The following is a 19,875-nucleotide window of genomic DNA, read 5'->3' as shown; positions in this document are numbered from 1 at the left end:
TGTGTTGCAGGCCTGAAATGCAGGAATGGAGGTATATTAATAAATGAAATAAAGTTGAGAAGACAAAACATGAAATATCTTGGGTTTAAATTGTCTGCAATCAAATAAAAGTCAAAGTAAATGTAAGGAACACTGCATTTTTATTTTATTTGCATTTTCTATACTGTCCCAACTTTTTTTGATTTGGGGTTGTAAATATCTAGATGATTTTTTATTGAAATAATGCTTTAACATGCCCCCAAAATCTTTTATTATATGACAGCGTTCCAAAAAACTTCTAATGTGAATGTGGTGATCTAATGACAAACACTGACACACCTCCCTTTTGGATACTGGATATATACAGTATGTGTATAGTTTTCCATTTTTTGGTCATATCCTACAACAGATATATTTCTTTTAACTTACAGGAATATTTTAGTGTGTGAATTTTATTTAATTGATGCCAGACATAAGTGTTTGGACGAGAGCAGCAGCGGAGTCTGGGCATATTGATAGAATACATGCATGTGCACCCTCTGCAGAGTGAAAAAAAGACGTCTGAGTGAAGGAAACAATGAACAGAGTCAGCCGGGCTGTGTTGTCAAGGGCTTCCTCTGAACAAGCTCATTGTGAGTCCTCCTGCACTGATCGATGATGCATCTAGCTTCTTGTAGTAATGACGTCATCTGTAGCCAATCCAAGTCCATAGTGACTGCGTTTGAACCGTCTTCATTGGCTGTTTGAGGGAGGGGAGGAGATTGTTGATAGCTTTACCTCAGCCTAAACTGATACGCAGGAAAGGATAGAAGGTGATTTAACCTCCAAGACATTTATACAAGTGGCCAAATTAATATTCAGTAATAAAATAAAGATAAGAATCCCCTATGTCTTTTGTTTTTGTCTGCAAAAGCCTGGTTTCTTTAGAGCTGTTTTGTCCTGCCAGCACTGGTTTTTAAATGGCATGAGACTGCAGCACCCAAACTCATAATGTTAGATTATAATTAGCTTTTAATGATTTGTAGGATTTCATTGCACAAGTATGCAAGAAAAGCTGATTTAGCAGTGGTACAGATCACATCTGGGCAGTTTTGCCTAACATCTTTTGTTACTATCCCTGCTAGGGATCATTTAGAGGCATAATTTAGTAATTAATCTCTAAAATTGCTGCATATAGTGTATAATGTGTGTGTGTGTATTTGTGTCAGAAATGTTTAAAAACCTTTGGCATCAATTTAAATTAATTGTTCTTTTAATAATGTCTAGCATAATTGAGTTTCTGACCGTATTTGTAATATGCATGTGTGCACTAGTGCATGTATACGTTTGCTCTCTGCCATGACGTCTAAGGAAAGAAAAATTGACAAGTGTGTTTTTTTTTTTAAATATACCTCCTTTTGTATGTATGTATGTATGTACACCAATCAGCCATAACATTAAAATCACCTCCTTGTTTCTACACTCACCATATAGAAGCACTTTGTAGTTCTACAATTACTGACTGTAGTCCATCTGTTTATCTACATAATTTGTTAGCCTGCTTTCACCCTGTTCTTCAATGGTCAGGACCCCCACAGGACCACCACAGAGCAGGTATTATTTAGGTGGTGGATGATTCTCAGCACTGCAGTGACACTGACATGGTGGTGGTGTGTTAGTGTGTGTTGTGCTGGTTTGAGTGGATCAGACACAGCAGCCATGCTGCCATGTCCACCCACTGTCCACTCTACTAGACACTCTTACCTTTTCTTTTTTTTTCTTTTTTATTAGGATTTTAGGATCGGTAGTTACTCATTACACAAGGTTTATCAGTTCACACATGGTTATGTTGAACACAGCCTTGGACAATTTAGTGTCTCCAATTCACCTCACTAGCATGTCTTTAGACTGTGGGAGGAAACCGGAGCTCCCGGAGGAAGCCCATGCAGACACGGGGAGAACATGCGAACTCCACACAGAAAGGACCCGGACCGCCCCACCTGGGGATTGAACCCAGGACCTTCTTGCTGTGAGGCGACAGTGCTACCCACTTAGCCACCGTGCCACCCACTCCTACCTAGTTGGTCCACCTTGTAGATGTAAAGTCAGAGATGTTCGCTCATCTATTGCTGCTGTTTGAGTTGGTCATCTTCTAGACCTTCATCAGTGGTCACAGGACGCTGCCCACGGGGTGCTGTTGGTTGGATATTTTTGGTTGGTGGACTATTCTCAGTCCAGCAGTGACAGTGAGGTGTTTAAAAACTCCATCAGCGCTGCTGTGTCTTATCCACTCATACCAGCACAACACACACTAACACACCACCACCATGTCATTGTCACTGCAGCGCTGAGAATGAACCACCACCTAAATAATACCTGTTCTGTGGGGGTCCTGACCATTGAAGAACAGGGTGAAAGCAGGCTGAAAAGGTATGCAAAGAAACAGATGGACTACAGTCAGTAATTGTAGAACTACAAAGTGCTTCTATATGGTAAGTGGAGCTGATAGAATGGACAGTGAGTGTAGAAACAAGGAGGTGGTTTTAATGTTATAGCTGATCAGTGTATGTATGTATATTGTATGTAGATTCCCAGATGGAGTGGTCCAGGTCCTTTCTGTGTGGGTTTTCGGCAGGTGCTCTGGTTTCCTCCCACAGTTTAAAGACATGGAGTCAGGTTAATTTGAGATACTAAAATTATCCACAGGTATAAGGTATGTGTGTGTGAATGTGTGTGTGTTTGCCCTGTGATGGACTGGCAACCTGTCAGGGGTGTTTCCTACCTTTCACCCATTTAATTAGACCCTTTGCGACCCTGAATAGAATAAAGCAGTAGTAAGACAGACAATGAATGAATGAATGTATTACCCTGGACCCAGCCTAAACTACACTAAGAGCTTCAAAACATTATTCAGATTTTTGCAGTTCCAGTCACTGCAGTTCATATCACTGTGCATTTTAGCAGACATCCTGAACATTTTTTAGATGCAACCCACAAAGCTTTTGTTTTGTAAGCATGTGTGGCCTGTGAGCTGCTTAAATTTTTTACTTCACAGTTACAACACAGTAGACCAAGGTAGCTCCCACTATTAAATAGGAAGTGGCCATAAATGTCTGACCATGTTGTGCATACAGCGGTACCTTGAAACTCAATGTTAATTGGTTCTGGGAGTGGCGTTGAGTTTAAAAGGAGTTGAGTTTCAAGGTATTTTTCCCATAAGGATGTATGGGAAAACTGTTAAAGCGTTCCATGGTCTCGTGGAACTGCATATATTTTAGGGTAATGTAAAATAATGGGGTTGTTTTTGACACCTATACACTGAAAATAACACAAGGATAATATAAAAAACACTGAAATACAATTGAAAACAGTTAAAAATCAATAAAAATACAATAAAACCGGCACTTTACCTTTACTTCTTTATTGTTTCCTTATGCTTCTTAATCGTGATGACTGGTCCTGGAATACCATATTCCGTTTAGTAAAGGCGCATTCACATAAGAAGTGGCACAATAGCTTTTGCGCTGCTGTGCAGTTTTTTTCTATGGTGTGTGGCGTTGCACAAAGCTTAACGTGACTTATTGTACAAAACTTGAGCAGTAATAATTAAGAGAAGTTTAGTGTTTAATGTCATTCTTTTAATACATTAAGTCACGTTAAGTTTTTTTTTTAACAACAAGCGTTTTAGATTCTTTCAGAAAAGCTGATTCTTACAATTTCTTAGCATCCCGAGCTGTAACACAAGTTTAAAAGTGAAACAGGAGAAAGATCCAGCTAAACACAGATACATGAGGACACTTTCAGAGTGAATTTGAAGGTTATTCCACACAAATGCAGATTTGTCTCATATTCACACTGTCTTACTGCACCGCTCAAGCCAAACACTGAACAAAGTTGCTTTTTGTTGTTAATTTAAAATTCAAAATATAAATAAAGAAAGCAGAACACATTGAGTTTAAGTTAAATGTCGAATTTAAGGGTACAAGTTTCTCGATGAAGGGCGTCGAGTTTCAAAAATTGTAAGTTTGGGGGGCGTCAAGTTACAAGGTACCACTGTATATGTTTAGTTAGTTTGTTTGTTTATTAGGATTTTAACCTCATGTTTTACACTTTGGTTACATGACAGGAACGGTAGTTACTCATTACACAAGATTCATCATTTCTCAAGGTTATATCGAACACAGTCTTGGACAATTTAGTGTCTCCAGTTCACCTTACTTGCATGTCTTTGGACTGTGGGAGGAAACCGGAGCACCCGGAGGAAACCCACGCGGACACGAGGAGAACATGCAAACTCTACACAGAAAGGACCCGGACCGCCCCACCTGGGGATCGAACACAGGACCTTCTTGCTGTGAGGCGACAGTGCTACCCACTTAGCCACCGAGCAGCCTGTATATATTTAGTGTGTCATGCAATTTCTTTAGTCATGTCTAAATTAGAGACAATGAAAAACATGTTTCGAAGAAGGATGGGCATCTAAATCCTTTTTATGAGGCCTGGGGTGACATATACAGATAGTATATCTTACTAAGGTATAAAGCTACCAAGAGCTGCCGGAACAGCTGTGTCTAACTGTCTCTGGAAATATTCTGTAGGGATGGCACTTTTTAAATAATGTTTTGTTGATGGTGGAGAGCACTGTCAAACATGCCAGTCCAAAATCTTCCAAATAGATGTTCAATTGCATTAAGATCTAAAGATTATTTTATACTCATCAAAACATTCATTGAACTACATGCCCTGTGGATCCTGCAAAAAACACTCCTATCATGACAGAGATGTACCATCATATTGATCACATGATCAGCCAGAATAATTTACCTCTAAGGCAACAAATGGACACAAAGTTTCCACTGTATAATAGAGCCACAGATTGAGGGGTCAAACATTTAGGTCTGTAACATTCTCTGGGTGTATGCCACACATGCACTCAACCATTTGTTAAGAAATTATTATGTCTACTATGTCTTGTACTATTAGGATCAATAGTGGGCCGCCCCCACTCATTTATGTAGGTTCATCTTTTCATCTGTCACATGTCTGTGTGAGCATATCTTAAGCAATGTAGTTAAAGAATGATAATCATTCTCACTAGCTTTTTTATTCATTTATCATGTATGGCCACAAACCCATATCTAAATGTCTAAATAGATATTTTCATTATAAACAGTCCAGGGATTTAATATACACATTATTGAGGCTTTAATTGTGGCGAATTGATCAGGACTGTAATTATTCCGCTGTTGTTTTAATTAAGATTTAATTTGGTTGAATTAAGAGATTTGGTGCAACCAGCAGGAGATTACTGCCCTCTTTCAAGACTAGGCATTTTACATGTCTTGGTTTGTTTACAAGCCTCATTTCACTTTTGTTACTGGAAGTGCAAAATTTATATAAAATACTGCCAGAAAGAGTAAATATGAATACTAGCAAAAAATCTGTCATTTAAAGAAATACAATTTTATATTTTTATGCCTATTTTAATGCAATCGGCTGCAGTGGTACCTGATGTTTTACACAACAGCCAAACCACATTATAATTTATATCATTTACATGTAGCAACAATGAAAATGGCCTTTGTTTTTTTTACCATGGTTAGATAACCTTTTTCACAACTAGGACATCCAATGGTAAACTGTTAAGGATGACAGTTCAGACTACTAACCGAAGGCTCAGGAGGCACAGCAATCTAAAAAGCTTGGTCACCATCACAAAACCTTGAGTTTTAGTTGTAATTGTGCCAGCGGCTTTGTGTCTGAATAAAGCTAGATAAAGATTTACTTTCTTGCTGCTGCTGCTATAGCAATGCCTAACTTTTGTTGGAGGTCCAAAAAAGTGCTAAAAGATGGAAAAAACAGAAGAAAACACTTTTAAAAGCAGCATGTGTAAAAGTTGATGCTCCAGTGGAAATCCCCCTAATCTGAATCAAACAGAATCATCTATATTGGAATCAAATAGAAATCCTCTGAATCAGAATCAAATAGAAATCCTCTGAATCAGAATCAAATAGAAATCCTCTGAATCAATATCAGAAGTATCTCGCTTCTCCTGCTCAATGTCATTTAAATGTGTCTCACAGCAGCTAGTGTTGGCTCCACACAGCTCCAGGGACCTCGGTTTGAGCCTTAAAACTTCTGTATTTTTTCCTGATAGTCCAATGCCCAAGAAACATGTTAATAGGTGGATTAGCTCCTCTCAAATATCCACAGGTATTAGTGAACAGGACAAATAAATGAATAAATAAATAAATTCATAAGAGACTGCAGCAGGTGTGCTTTAATTTTATTTATTCAATAATAATAATAATTCTGGTTATAATAATAATTTGGATAATAATAATAATTTGGGGCTGGTGGTGTCCACAAGTTTCTCCTCTCCCACTGACGGCCTCCATATCTCCAGTCATTCCTCTCCTCCATCCCATAATTTCTCCACACAGGTTCTGGGGGGTGCTGGCCATATTGGTACCAGTAGGGTGTTCTCATTCTGTATTCTGGTCCGTACCAGCTTGTTCCTCCATAGGCATTTCTCATCACCTCTGAATAGGTGGCTTCTCTTCGTCCTCCTGCTCTTTTCTGACCTTCAGCAGATCTTCTCTGTGAGGCTCTTTATTCTCCACAACCTGTTCCACTGTGGTAGAGAAACAGAGAAGCAGCAGCAGTTTAACATGGAATCCAATACAGAGGGTTTAAATCACATGAATACACATCAAGCACAGCTGAACTGTCTTGTGGAGAAAGTCCTACTGTCCACCTCCCGAAAACACGCAGAAGGTGGACTGGCTGATTTAAATTACCACCAGGTATTCAACTGTTGCCCATGTTTGTTTTCTTTCTGATGTTTTACCTTCTTCCTTCTTTTTGTAATTAATTTTTCGTCCTTTTCCTCTTGTTCCTCTCCTCACCCTCTTTTTCAGTTTTCCACCCCCTTCTTTATCCATTAACTTCATTGTGGGTTCTTTTTCTGGAATGGTTTAAAATAATAACGTTATGATTTAATTAGCAACAGGTGATGTTCCTGATCATCATGATCTACTGATCATAACTCACCCAGATGTTGGCCATTACTGGCTTCAGTCTCATCCTGGATGTTCATCATCTGGGCAACCTCAGATCTGATGCCCGCTTCAGCCTCCACAACATCCATAACATCTGGAATCTGATCTTCTGCTTTACCAGATTCCTCTTTCTCTCTCCTCTTGTAATTGATTTTCCGACCGTGTCCCCGTGTTCCTCTCCTCACCCTCTTCTTCTTCAGGTTTCCATCCCCTCCTTCATTCAGGAGCTCATCTTTCTTAATGTCCTTCTCTTCATCTTTAATCACTGGAAATTAAAAGCAGAAGATCAACCTGATTATTATTGTTATATTGCTCAAGTGAACACGTATCTGCTCTTCAGCTTCCACCTGAACTTCAGCTTCCATCAGCAGCTCATTTCCTGCTTTCATTTAGAAAAGATCAGTCAGTATCTGGCCTAAAATGAGATGTTTCGTTTTCATGTCTTACTCAGAATCTGCTGGTTAATCTTCTCCATCTCGTCCACTTCATTCTGCTGCTTTGTGACTTTTAGCTCGATCTCATCCAGGATGAGGTTCAGTATCTGTTCAACCTCAGCTCTAATGTCATTTTCAACCTCCACCATATTCATCACCTCCACCACCATTTCTGATTTAAACATCCAATCAATAGAATAATGAGCTGGATCATTAGTAGAACATCTGGTGCTTTGTAGCAGCTACTATCCATCAGATTTCATCCATGCTTTTACTTACCAAGACCTTCATCCATGCTGGCTTCACTCTTATTGAGGAGAAACTTCATCACATCCTCAGCTGTTTCAGTCTCAACTGCTTCATCCATTGCTTCTGGAACCTTCTTTCCTGCTTTAACATGAAAAAATAATCAGAACTGCTCGACTGCTCTGCTGGATCTCCATTACAGTATCTGACATTAGGTGGCTTTACTTACCCAGAAGCTGCTCTCCAGATCCATCCAGATCATCCAGCATGTTCTCCATGAGGTTTTCAGTCTCAGCTTCTGCATCTTTAACATTCAGAAGCTCAATCTTTTCCTCTGTCTTTTCCAGGAGAACGTTCACCAACTCTTTAACTAATGCAAGTCCACCTTCTGCATCCATCTCCTCTGTGATCGTATCTCCTTCTGTAACATAAAGAAATATTGAGAACTTTATATCTTCTGGGCCTCTGTTAAAACAGCATGTTTCTGCTTACTTACCCAGAAGTTTGTTGCACGGCGTCTCCACATCATCCATCATGTTTTCTTTGAGCTCTGTGATGGCCTCAAACTCAACTTCTTTATCGTTCATTTTTAGGAGCTCAATCTGTTCCTCAGTTTTTTTCAGGAGGAAGTTCATGAGCTCTCTACAATCCTCATCCTCAGTCTCTGTGTTTAGGTCCATCACTCCCAAGATCTCATTTCCTGCTTGACAATGAAAAACCACAGTTCTTCAGTTCTCCAGGTGGTGTTTTAATAACCACTTTTAACCTGTGCCCAGCCGTGTTGGTACAATGGGACCTAATCCTGGGTAACTTTACTTACCATTAGGATGGTCGGCATCAGCCTCATTCTCATCCAGCAGGAAGTTCCCGAGATCTTCAACAGCTCTATCTTCAGCTGCTTCATCAGTTCCATCCAGGATTTGATGTGGAGCTGTAAAATAAAGAAATATTATGAATAATGAACTTCATGATGGTTTCCAGCATCACACCACCCTGTTATTGATGATGTTTCTATGATAGGACCCTCCCCGTCCAAGTGGTTTCATCTACTCACTCTGCTGCTGGCTGATAATCTTCTCAGCTCCATCCAGCCTGCAGTTCATCAAATCCTCTCTATCTGCAGGATCAGGTTCAGTTTTCTCCACCAGAACCATGAGCACTTCAGCACCATCTCCATTGTAAATGTTTAATGGCTTCTCCATTACACTGCTCTGTCCTGCCTCTCCATCACCCTCCACCTTCTTCTTTTTCTTAAAAATCCTCCTCCAGTTTTTACACTTCCATTTTTTTTCATGTTTGCTTTTTTTCTGGGTCTCAGGTTCGTCCTCTTCACGGTCGCCATCCGGCCGTTCCCGTGTCTTCGGACGAAACTTCGACAAAAACCACAGTAGACAAGACATTTTTTCACCTGCTCTCTTCCACGCCCAAACTCACACTGAGCTGAAATGCTCCAGTGGTCCGACTACCTGCAGCAGAACCATTATGACATCACACAGTTCTATAAATCGTCACATCTGTGCACCCCCCCCCCCACACTGCTCACCCCTCACACACCTCTCCACTCTCACTGATCACCCCTCACACACCTCTCCACTCTCACGGTTCACCCCACAACTCCATTCCCCCCTCACTCCTCATCCCGACACCTCCCCACTCCTACTGCTCACCCCCCAGTCCATTCCTCTCTCACTCCTCACCCCCCACTCCACTACACTCCACTCCCACACTAGTTTAATATTAAAACAATTTACAGTTTTTCTTTCTATTGATACATTCAGTAAGGATCTGAACATTTTTATTTAAAATACTGATATAAATTTATTTTAACCACCCACTTTATCCTGGTCAGGGTTGGGGTGGGTCCGGTTTACTCCCAGCGCAACAGTTTTCAACTGTCAGATTGAAGCAGCATGAAAGGTCCAGACCCCATGCACCCCCCACCACTCAAATCAAATTACATCAAATCTAATATCTAATTTAATTTTCAGTTATGGCACCTGTTAGTGGGTGGAATATATTAGGCAGCCAGTGAACATTTTATCCTCAAAGTTGATGTGTTAGAAACAGGAAAAATGCGTAAGGATTTGAGTGAGTTTGACGAGTGAGTTTGAGTGAGTTTACCTAATTGTAATGGCTAGATGATTGGGTCAGAGCATCTCCTAAACTGCAGCTCCTGCAGTGGTCAGTGTCTATCAAAAGTGGTCCAAGGAAGGAACAGTGGTAAACCGGTGACAGGGTCATGGGCGGCCAAGGCTCATTGATGCACGTGGGGAGCGAAGGCTGGCCCATGTGGTCTGATCCAACAGACGAGCTTCTGTAGCTCAAATTGCTGAAGAAGTTAATGCTGGTTCTGATAGAAAGGTGTCAGAATACACAGTGCATCATAGTTGCAGGACTGTTTTGGCAGCAAAAGGGGGACCAACACAATATTAGAAAGGTGGTCATTCTCGTCCATGTTTTGACACATGATCACATGTGTAGAGAAGCACATCTTTCCTTTGACTATGGAATCCACGAAAGCTACTGAAAATTGCCGAACGTGTGTGGTTGTGTGTGTGTGTGTGTGTGTGTGTCTGTGAATGTGAGTGTTTGTTTGTGCCTGCTCTCAAGAATGCAAAAAAAATGAATATAAAGTAATAAGTCTACAACCCCAAATCAGAAAAAGTTGGGATGGCATGGAGAATGCAAATAATAAAAAAACACAGTTTCTTACATTTACTTAGATTTTGGCACAGAGGATACAAAGTGATTTAGTGTTTCAGCTTTTATTTTGTCCTATTCTTCCCGCAAACACGTCTTAAGATGTGCAACAGTAGAGGGTTTTCCATCCACCAACTTTTTGCGAATTTTGAAAATGCGCATTAAAAAACCTGGATGGAAAAGCTAAAAATTTGAAAAAAGACCCAAATATCGCAAAAAAAGTTTTCACGCTTGAACGAGGTGGAAAAGTTAGAATATCGCATCGCCGAAGTGCGAAAAAAAGGGGATGGAAACCGGTTTTGTGAATAAACGATGACGTTTACTGCTGGAGGGAGGATTGGAATGTGTGTACCATCCAGTGCACCGTACACCTGTGGTATGTGGTGCGCTGCATAATTACGCTGTGCTATTTCTTCTGCCTCCTGCGCATTTGGTAATACGATGTAATGTTTCATTAGTTTTGATGTTATTGCTTGGCATACAGCGTACACACTACAGTGAACTGTTGTTACGCTCACGCCGAACGTCTCGCCCACTACTACTTGTACAAGGCAATAGCAATCCTCTTTTCAGTTGGCACGGGTGGCCGGTGACTGTAAACTTTTGGCTCTACAGATGACCCGATCATTGTGCATAGCTCATTAAAGGCTGATTTTGACATACTGAAATTCTAGATCCAAAGCTCGTTTGAAAAATGGTTCTGCACAATGTGCTCCCAAAATTGTTTAGTGCGTTTACGTTCCCAGATGCGAGGTGAATGTCACCTTGGCACGAAGATTTGAGCCCACATTAGATGGGCCATTGCTCGTTCTGCCTGACGTCTCTTAGCTGCAAACAACATAACCATAAAAAGATGGCAAATAGTTGTAAATAAAATTCTATTTACAGCAAAAACCGAATTAAATCTCTCCATCTTGCTCGTTTCTCTGCAGCGCGTTGACACGTCATGTAAAGGTTTTTTCGCATAACTGTAGTTGATGGAAACGCAACATTTTTCGCTTTTTTTTCTGCCGATATTTCGTAAATGCGCATTACACTTGCGAAATGTTTGGATGGAAACCCGGTTAGTATGAGGTCGTCGTTGTTGCATTTTTCCTTTCAAAATTCCCTATTGGGGACAGGTCAGGACAGCAGGCAGGCCAGTCCAGTACCCTCTTCTTCCTCAGCCATGCCTTTGCATATTAATGTGCAGCATGTGGTTTTGCATTGTCTTGTTGAAAAATGCATGGACGTCCCTGGAAAAGATGACGTCTTGAAGGCAGCATATGTTGCACTAAGATCTCAATGTACTTTTCTGCATTAATGCTGCCATCACAGAAGTGTTAATGACCTTTGCCAAGGGCACTGACACAGCCCCATACCATTACAGACCCTGACTTTTGGACTTGTTGCTGATAACAGTCTGGATGGTCCTTTTCATCTTTGGTCCAGAGCACACGGTGTCAATTTTGTCCAGAAAAGACCTGGAATGCTGATTCATCTGACCAAAATACACGATTCCACTGTGTGATGGTCCATCCTAGATGTCTCTGAGCCCACATAACATAAGGCTTCTTTTTTGCACAGTAAAGTTTTAATAATAATGATAATAATAATAATAATCCATTTTATTTATGGCGCCTTTCAAAACACTCAGTAACAGACATCAATAAATCATTAAAATCTAATAGAAATCAATAAAGATAAATTTTTTTTTTTTTTTTAATCAGTACAAACTCACTCATAAAATCAATACAATCTCTATAAACAGTCAAATGTAAACACTGTAAAACAAATATTGGGGGTAGTAGTACCAATCAAGTTCGAAAGATTAGTAGTAGGCTAGCTTGAAGAGGTGAGTTTTAAGTTGGGATTTAAAAGTAGAGAAACAATCGATAGTACGGATATGGATTGGGAGGGTGTTCCAGAGAGAAGGGGCAGAGTGGCTAAAAGCCCTCGTGCCCATAGTCGACAGACGGACAGAAGGAATAGAAAGTTGGAAGGCTGAGGAAGACCTAAGAGTGCGGGTGGTATTGTAGACTTGGAGTAAATCTGAGATGTAAGAGGGTGCTAGAGTTTTCAAAGTTCAAAGTAAACGATTGGGTTTTGGCGAGAGTGGTCTTAGTTCCTACAAAGAGATAGTGGAGAGTACAGCTGCTGGTGAATATTTTGGATTTTGGAATTGAAAAATGACATAAACTTGTCACACAGTTCAGTTGAGTACATGTGGTTAGGTGAAGTGTTCAGTGGCTGCAAAATGTTATTCACGGTAACTACTGTATTGTAGTACAAAGGTTTGCCAAAGTAATCCCTTGCCCATGTGGTTATATCAGCTATTGTTGAGTGGTGGTTCTTGATGCAGTGACGTCTGACGGATCAAAGATCACGGGCATTCAGTTTAAGCTTGCGCCTTTGGCCTTTATGCACTGAAATTCCTGATTCCTTGAATGATTTAATGATATTATGCACTGTAGAGGGAGCAATATGCAAATCCCTTCCAATCTTTCTTTGAGGTACATTGTTTTTAAACATTTCAATCATTTTCTCATGCATTTGTTGTTAAACTGGAGAATCTCTGGCCATCTTTCCTCATCAAAGTACCAAACCATGATTATAATCACCTGTTGACGTCACCTGTTTAAAATCGCATCATTATTTTGTTTTTTCACCTCATTACTAGCCCTAAATTGCTCCCGTCCCGTTTTTGTGTTGCAGGTCTAAAATGCAACAGGGATGGAATGAAATGAATGGATGTTTATTAATAAATGAAATGAAGTTGAGCAGATAAAACATGAAATATCTTGGGTTCATCCTGTCTGCAATCAAATAAAAGTCAATGTAAGAAACACTGTGTTTTACTTTTATTTGCATTTTTCATACTGTCCCAACTTTTTCTGATTTGGGGTTGTAGTAACTGAAAATGAGATTAGATCTTCGATTTGATTTGATTTGAGTGGTGGGGGGTCTGGACCTTTTGTGCTGCTTCAATTTGACAGTTGAAATGTAAAATCACCAAACATCAGCTGTTGCTAATTAAATCAAAACGTTATTATTTAAACCAGTCCAGCAACAGAATCCTCAATGAAGTTAGTGGATGAAGCAGCTAAGGCTGAAACTGCTCAAGACGTGACAAAGTTTCTCTTTAATGAAACTTAAACCTCATGGAGAACATGCTGGATGATCTGAATGGATCTGGAGAGCAGCTTCTGGGTAAGTGAAGCCACCTAATATCAGATACTGTGATGGAGATCCAGCAGAGCAGTCGAGCAGTTCTGATTATTTCTTCATGTTAAAGCAGGAGAGAAGGTTCCAGAAGCAATGGATGAAGCAGTTGAGACTGAAACAGCTGAAACGGCTGATGATGTAAAGTTTCTCCTCAATAACAGTGAAGCCAGTATGGATGAAGGTCTTGGTGAGTAAAAGCATGGATGAAATTTGATGGATGGAAGCAGCTACAAAGCACCAGATGTTATTAATGATCCAGCTCATTATTCTATTGATTGGATGTTTAAATCAGAAATGGTGGTGGAGGTGATAAATATGGTGGAGGTTGAAAATGACATTAGAGCTGAGGTTGAACCGATACTGAACCTCATCCTGGATGAGATCGAGCTGAAAGTCACAAAGCAGCAGAATGAAGTGGACGAGATGGAGAAGATTAACCAGCAGAGTCTGAGTAAGACATGAAAACTAAACATCTCATTGTAGAAGAAGAACGACCAGATACTTACTGATCTTTTCTAAATGAAAGCAGGAAATGAGCTGCTGATGGAAGCTGAAGTTCAGGTGGAAGCTGAAGAGCAGATACCTGTTCACCTGGATGCTTTTGTAGACATAAATCTCGATCCCAAAGGTAAATAACCAGCAAAAAGATCTGACAGCAGCATCTCCGTCCTCTGTGTAGAAACAAAGCTGATAATCAGATTGATCTTTTGCTTTTTTATTGATTACAGATGGAGAAAAAATCATCAAGAAAGATGAGCGGCTGAATGAAGGAGGAGAGGAAACCCTAAAAAAGAAAAGTGTGGGGAGAGGAACACGGGGGCACGGTCAAAAAATAAATTACAAGAAGAGAGAGAAAGAGGAATCTGGTAAAGCAGAAGATCAGATTCCAGATGTTATGGATGTTGTGGAGGCTGAAGTGGGTGTCAAATCTGAAGATGCCCAGATGATGAACATCATCCAGGATGAGACTGAGGCCAGTAATCTGGGTGAGTTATGATCAGTAGATCATGATGATCATGAACACCACCTGTTGCTAATTAAATAATAACGTTATTATTTTAAACCATTCCAGCAAAAGAATTCTCAATTAAATTAATGGATAAAGAAGGGGGTGGGAAACCGAAAAAGAGGGTGAGGAGAGGAACAAGAGGAAAAGGACGAAAAATTAATTACAAAAAGAAGGAAGAAGGTAAAACTCCAGACATATACCAGAAGGTAGTGTGGGTGTCACAGAGATCAATAGACTCACTCACCCACACCTAGTGATAATTTAAATCAGCCAATACTACTGCTTCTCTGTTTCTCTACCACAGTGGAACAGATTGTGGAGAATAAAGAGCTGCAGAACGCTAGCAGAGCCTCAGAAGGAGCCAGAATGGCTCAGAGGAACCACAGAGGATCTGTAGCTGCAGCTCAAGCTAGACCAAGAGAACAGAGAAGATCTGCTGAAGGTCAGGAAAGAGCAGGAGGACGAAGAGAAGCCACCTATTCAGAGGTGGTGAGAAATTCTGGTGAAGGAAGAAGGTACCAATATGGCCAGCACCCCCCAGAACCTGTGTGGAGAAATTATGGGATGGAGGAGAGGAATGACTGGAGATATGGAGGCCGTCAGTGGGAGAGGAGAAACTTGTGGACACCACCAGCCCCGAATTATTATTATTACCCAAATTATTATTATTACCCAAATTATTATTATTACCCTAATTATTATTATTACTGAATAAATAAAATAAAAGCACACCTGCTGCAGTCTCTTATGAATTTATTTATTCTTTTATTTGTCCTATTCACTCATACCTGTGGATATTTGAGAGAAGTTAATCCACCTACTAACATGTTTTTTGGGCATTGGACTATCAGGAAAAAATATAGAAGTTTTAAGGATCAAACCGAGGTCCCTGGAGCTGTGTGGCTGCAACACTAGCTGCTGTGAGACACATTTAAATGACATTGAGCAGGAGGAGTGAGATACTTCTGATATTGATTCAGAGGATTTCTATTTGATTCTGATTCAGTGGATTTCTATTTGATTCTGATTTAATGGGATTCTGTTTGATTCTGAGTCAGTGGATTTCTATTAATTCAGATTCAAGGGATTTCTATTTAAGTCTGATTTGAAGGATTTTTTATTTAGTTCTGATTTGAAGGATTTCTATTTGATTCCGATTCAAAGGATTTTTATTTAGGTTTAATTTGAAGGATTTTCTTCTTTGATTCTAATTTGAAGAATTTGATTATACTTCAAATGATTTTCTATCACAGCCCCCAAATGATGTCTGATTTGTACACATTTAATGATTTATAATATACCTACAAACTATCAACTAGAGAAAATTCAGCAGTGTGTCCTGCAAAGACCACACCAAGATCATGTCCGATTTTATGCACAAAGCTACAAGAGATTAGTAAGATCCAGTAATTTCTAGAAACTGCTAAATCATTTGTTTGTGTTTAATAAAGGAACAAAAAAGCAGGGCCAAACAGGAAAACAAGAGAATTAACAAATTATGCCCTATACACAGTCCTATACAAAGTATTAGCCAGACTGTACCTAGTTTAGATGTCCATGTGCATATGACTTAGGACCATCAGGTAAACATTAGCTTTCACTGCTGCATAAAAATTCTGCCACAACAAAAATGACTTTTTACTTTGTCTGACCTGATTCAGTCCACAAATTAAATTTCAGAAGTAAAATTACAATGCAGGGCGGTCCAGGTCCTCTCTGTGCGGAGTTTGCATGTTCTCCTCGTGTCTGCGTAGGTTTCCTCCAGGAGCTCCGGTTTCCTCCCACAGTTCAAAAACATGCAGTCAGATTAATTGTGTGTATGTGTGTGTATGTGTATGTGTGTCTGCCCTGAGATGGACTGGCGCCCCGTCCAGGGTGTTACTGTGTGCCTTGCTCCCATTGAAAAGCTGGGATAGGCTCCAGCACCCCCCCCCCCCCCCCCCACACACACACACACGACGCTAATTGGATAAGCAGTTAAGAAAGTGAGTGGGTGAGTGAGTGAATTACAATGATGAAAAGGAGAATTAATCTCAAATTGCAAGTTAGCCAAAGCTAAATGCTAAAACATTGCACATTTCCTATTAAAAATGGTCACCAAGATAGTTTAGTGTGGCTGCTAGCCATCTTAATCTGTTAGACCATACCGACACCAACTAGGATCAACCAATTTTAAGCAGGCTTGCTAACTGCACCATCATAGTAAACATTATCAAGCTAAAATCTTCTCCCAGTGTGACCACACCCAATAGTACATGGACAGACATGCATACTCTGTCTTTCATACACTGTAGTGCTACTTTCTCTTTTATGCAAGTCTCAACAAAGATGTTGGCTATGTTTATTAGGGTAAGTAGATTGACAAATACAAAGACTGAACCAAGTTTTCATGGCAGCATGTCACCGTGGAAAGGTTCTTCCTTTTCTTTTGGTGGCGAGTAGTGAGGCATTTATTGGGACTGTAATAAAATAGTCACACTCAGCTGTGCCACTTCAACTCACAACCCCAAATCAGAAAAATTTGGGACAGGATGAAAAATGCAAATAATAAAACCACAGAGTTTCTTACATTTACTTTGACTTTTATTTGATTGCAGACAGGATGAACCCGAGATATTTCATGTTTTGTCTGCTCAACTTCATTTCATTTATTAATAAACATCCATTCCTGCATTTCAGGCCTGCAACACATTCAAAACAAAGTTGGGACAGTAAAGCATTTACCACTTTGTAATGTTGCCATTCCTTTTCACCACACTTAAAAGACATTTTGGCACCGAGGATTCCAAGTGATTTAGTGTTTCAGCTTTTATTTTGTCCCATTCTTCCTGCAAACACGTCTTAAGATGTGCAACAGTACGGGGTCGTAGTTGTCGCATTTTTCATTTCAAAATTCTACACACATTCTCTATTGGGGACAGGTCAGGACTGCAGGCAGGTCAGTCCAGTACTCGTACCCTCTTCTCTGCAGCCATGCCTTTGTAATGTGTGCAGCATGTGGTTTTGCATTGTCTTGTTGAAAAATGCATGAACGTCCCTGGAAAAGGCAACATATGTTGCTCTAAGATCTCAATGTACTTTGATGCATTAATGCTGCCATCACAGAAGTGTAAATGACCTTTGCCAAGGACACTGACACAGCCCCATACCATGAAAGACCCTGACTTTTGGACTTGTTGCTGATAACAGTCTGGATAGTCTATTGCGTCTTTAGTCCGGAGCACACGGCGTCCATTTTTTCCAAAAAAGACCTGGAATGCTGATTCATCTGACCACAAAGCATGTTTCCAATGTGTGATGGAGCCCAGAGAAGTCAACGCTGCTTCTGGACATGGTTAACATAAGGCTTCTTTTTTGCACAGTAAAGTTTTAAGTGGCATTTGTGCATGTAACTCCGAATTGTAGTGCTTGACAAAGGTTTGCCAAACTAACCCTTGCCCATGTGGTTATATCTGCTATTGTTGAGTGGCGGTTCTTGATGCAGTGTTGCCTGAGGGATCGAAGATCACAGGCGTTCAGCTTAAGCTTGCGCCCTTGGTCTTTACGCACTGAAATTCCTCCCGATTCCTTGAATCGTTTAATGATATTATGCACTGTAGAGGGAGAAATATGTGTGAACACAGTGTGAACAAAACAAACAAGAACTCTCCTTATTCCCAGTGTGTAAAAATCAGCAGAAAGTGTTTGACTTTTACAAACATGTATTTGTGACACACCACCATTTATGTTTTGGGGATTTTTACATGTTTTTCTGCATGAGTTTTCTGATGGCGCTACTGTTTCATCCTAAAAAATCAAAATATGGATTTACTTGATTGCCCCTGGGTGTATGTATGTAAGTGTGTAATGTCCTGCAATGGACTGATGCCCTGAAGCTATATTCCCTCTGTACCCTGACAACTTTTGAAATAGGCTCATAGCTTCAAGGTCTGGTGTCTTTGTTTTTCCCCACCCTTCTAAAAAACATGCAAGTAGCTATGCTGGATACTCTTAACTGCCCCAGGTATGAATGACTGAGGGAGTGGGAAGTGTATTCTCCTGCTTTGTTCCCTGACTAGTGTTTCCAGTTCCAGACTGGCTGTGACCAAGACCAAAATGAAGCAATAAGTGAAGATGAAGGAATGACTAAAATGGTATTTTTAATAAAAAGGAAAGGCTGTATACAGTGTTGTGAATATATAAATGCCCCTTTTCAATTGTCTATGTCATTGCATATTTATCCCACTAGATGATTTTAGATCATTTAAAAAAGAAATGACAAGAATGGAACTTCAGTAAAATGTTATGTAAAACAGAATTTCATTTATTTAAATAACACGTTAAGTTTTTCCATGTGCAGCAAAATGGGACAACTTTATGGGACAGTGGTAGCCTAATGGGTAGAGCTTTGAGCTATTAACTGAAAGGTTGAGAGTTCGAATCCCAGCTCTGCCATGCAGCCACTGTTGGGCCCTTAAACAAGGCCCTTAACCCTCTTTGCTCCAGGGGCGCAAACAAAGCTGGGTTATGCGAAGAAGAAATTTCATGGTTCTGTATATGTATACAGTGCCTTGCAAAAGTATTCAGCCCCCTTGAACTTTTCAACCTTTTGCCACATTTCAGGCTTCAAACATAACGATATGAAATTGTAATTTTTTGTGAAGAATCAACAACAAGTGGGACACAATCGTGAAGTGGAACGAAATTTATTGGATATTTTAAACTTTTTTTAGAAATAAAAAACTGAAAAGTGTGGCGTGCAATATTATTCAGCCCCCTTGCGTTAATACTTTGTAGCGCCACCTTTTGCTGCGATTACAGCTGCAAGTCGCTTGGGGTATGTCTCTATCAGTTTTGCACATCGAGAGACAGAAATTTTTGCCCATTCTTCCTTGCAAAACAGCTCGAGCTCAGTGAGGTTGGATGGAGAGCGTTTGTGAACAGCAGTTTTCAGCTCTTTCCACAGATTCTCGATGGGATTCAGGTCTGGACTTTGACTTGGCCATTCTAACACCTGGATACGTTTATTTGTGAACCATTCCATTGTAGATTTTGCTTTATGTTTTGGATCATTGTCTTGTTGGAAGATAAATCTCCGTCCCAGTCTCAGGTCTTTTGCAGACTGCAACAGGTTTTCTTCCAGAATGGTCCTGTATTTGGCTCCATCCATCTTCCCATCAATTTTAACCATCTTCCCTGTCCCTGCTGAAGAAAAGCAGGCCCAAACCATGATGCTGCCACCACCATGTTTGACAGTGGGGATGGTGTGTTCAGGGTGATGAGC

At 40.2% G+C, this 19,875-nt stretch overlaps 2 protein-coding genes across 5 annotated transcripts; one reads left to right on the top strand and one right to left on the bottom strand.

The window, feature by feature from the left end:
- Positions 1–6,227: 6,227 nt before the first annotated feature.
- LOC134310383 (uncharacterized) lies at positions 6,228–9,099 on the bottom strand. Its single transcript, XM_062991963.1, has 9 exons — positions 8,754–9,099; positions 8,520–8,630; positions 8,196–8,399; positions 7,929–8,120; positions 7,733–7,843; positions 7,467–7,625; positions 7,012–7,284; positions 6,809–6,925; positions 6,228–6,592 (listed from the first exon to the last, which is right to left on the bottom strand). The coding sequence occupies exons 1-9, from the start codon at positions 9,097–9,099 to the stop codon at positions 6,495–6,497; spliced, it is 1,611 nt and encodes a 536-aa protein (XP_062848033.1). The 3' UTR covers positions 6,228–6,494.
- A 4,369-nt stretch (positions 9,100–13,468) lies between these two features.
- Positions 13,469–15,348, top strand: LOC134310382 (uncharacterized). Of its 4 annotated transcripts, none has more exons than XM_062991959.1 (7): positions 13,469–13,588; positions 13,677–13,790; positions 13,896–14,054; positions 14,130–14,231; positions 14,332–14,589; positions 14,676–14,792; positions 14,917–15,348. In XM_062991959.1, the coding sequence occupies exons 1-7, from the start codon at positions 13,540–13,542 to the stop codon at positions 15,321–15,323; spliced, it is 1,206 nt and encodes a 401-aa protein (XP_062848029.1). In that variant the 5' UTR covers positions 13,469–13,539; the 3' UTR covers positions 15,324–15,348. The 4 variants fall into 4 exon arrangements, with proteins under 4 accessions (XP_062848029.1, XP_062848031.1, XP_062848028.1 ...); XM_062991961.1 differs by having other exon boundaries at positions 13,674–13,790; positions 14,133–14,231; XM_062991958.1 differs by having other exon boundaries at positions 13,674–13,790.
- The last annotated feature ends 4,527 nt before the right edge of the window (positions 15,349–19,875 follow it).

This window comes from Trichomycterus rosablanca, chromosome 3, assembly GCF_030014385.1.
Source record: "Trichomycterus rosablanca isolate fTriRos1 chromosome 3, fTriRos1.hap1, whole genome shotgun sequence".
Classification (NCBI taxonomy): domain Eukaryota; kingdom Metazoa; phylum Chordata; class Actinopteri; order Siluriformes; family Trichomycteridae; genus Trichomycterus; species Trichomycterus rosablanca.
This window is presented reverse-complemented; position numbering and strand designations above follow the sequence as displayed.

Coding starts and splice junctions, on each gene's coding strand:
- LOC134310383 (XM_062991963.1), bottom strand. CDS start 9,099: ATGTCTTGTCTACTGTGGTTTTTGTCGAAGTTTCGTCCGAAGACACGG. Junction 8,400..8,519: donor TGATGCCGACCATCCTAATG/GTAAGTAAAGTT, acceptor ATTGTCAAGCAG/GAAATGAGATCTTGGGAGTG. Junction 7,844..7,928: donor ATCTGGAGAGCAGCTTCTGG/GTAAGTAAAGCC, acceptor TTCATGTTAAAG/CAGGAAAGAAGGTTCCAGAA.
- LOC134310382 (XM_062991958.1), top strand. CDS start 13,540: ATGGAGAACATGCTGGATGATCTGAATGGATCTGGAGAGCAGCTTCTG. Junction 13,589..13,673: donor ATCTGGAGAGCAGCTTCTGG/GTAAGTGAAGCC, acceptor TTCATGTTAAAG/CAGGAGAGAAGGTTCCAGAA. Junction 14,590..14,675: donor GACTGAGGCCAGTAATCTGG/GTGAGTTATGAT, acceptor AAACCATTCCAG/CAAAAGAATTCTCAATTAAA.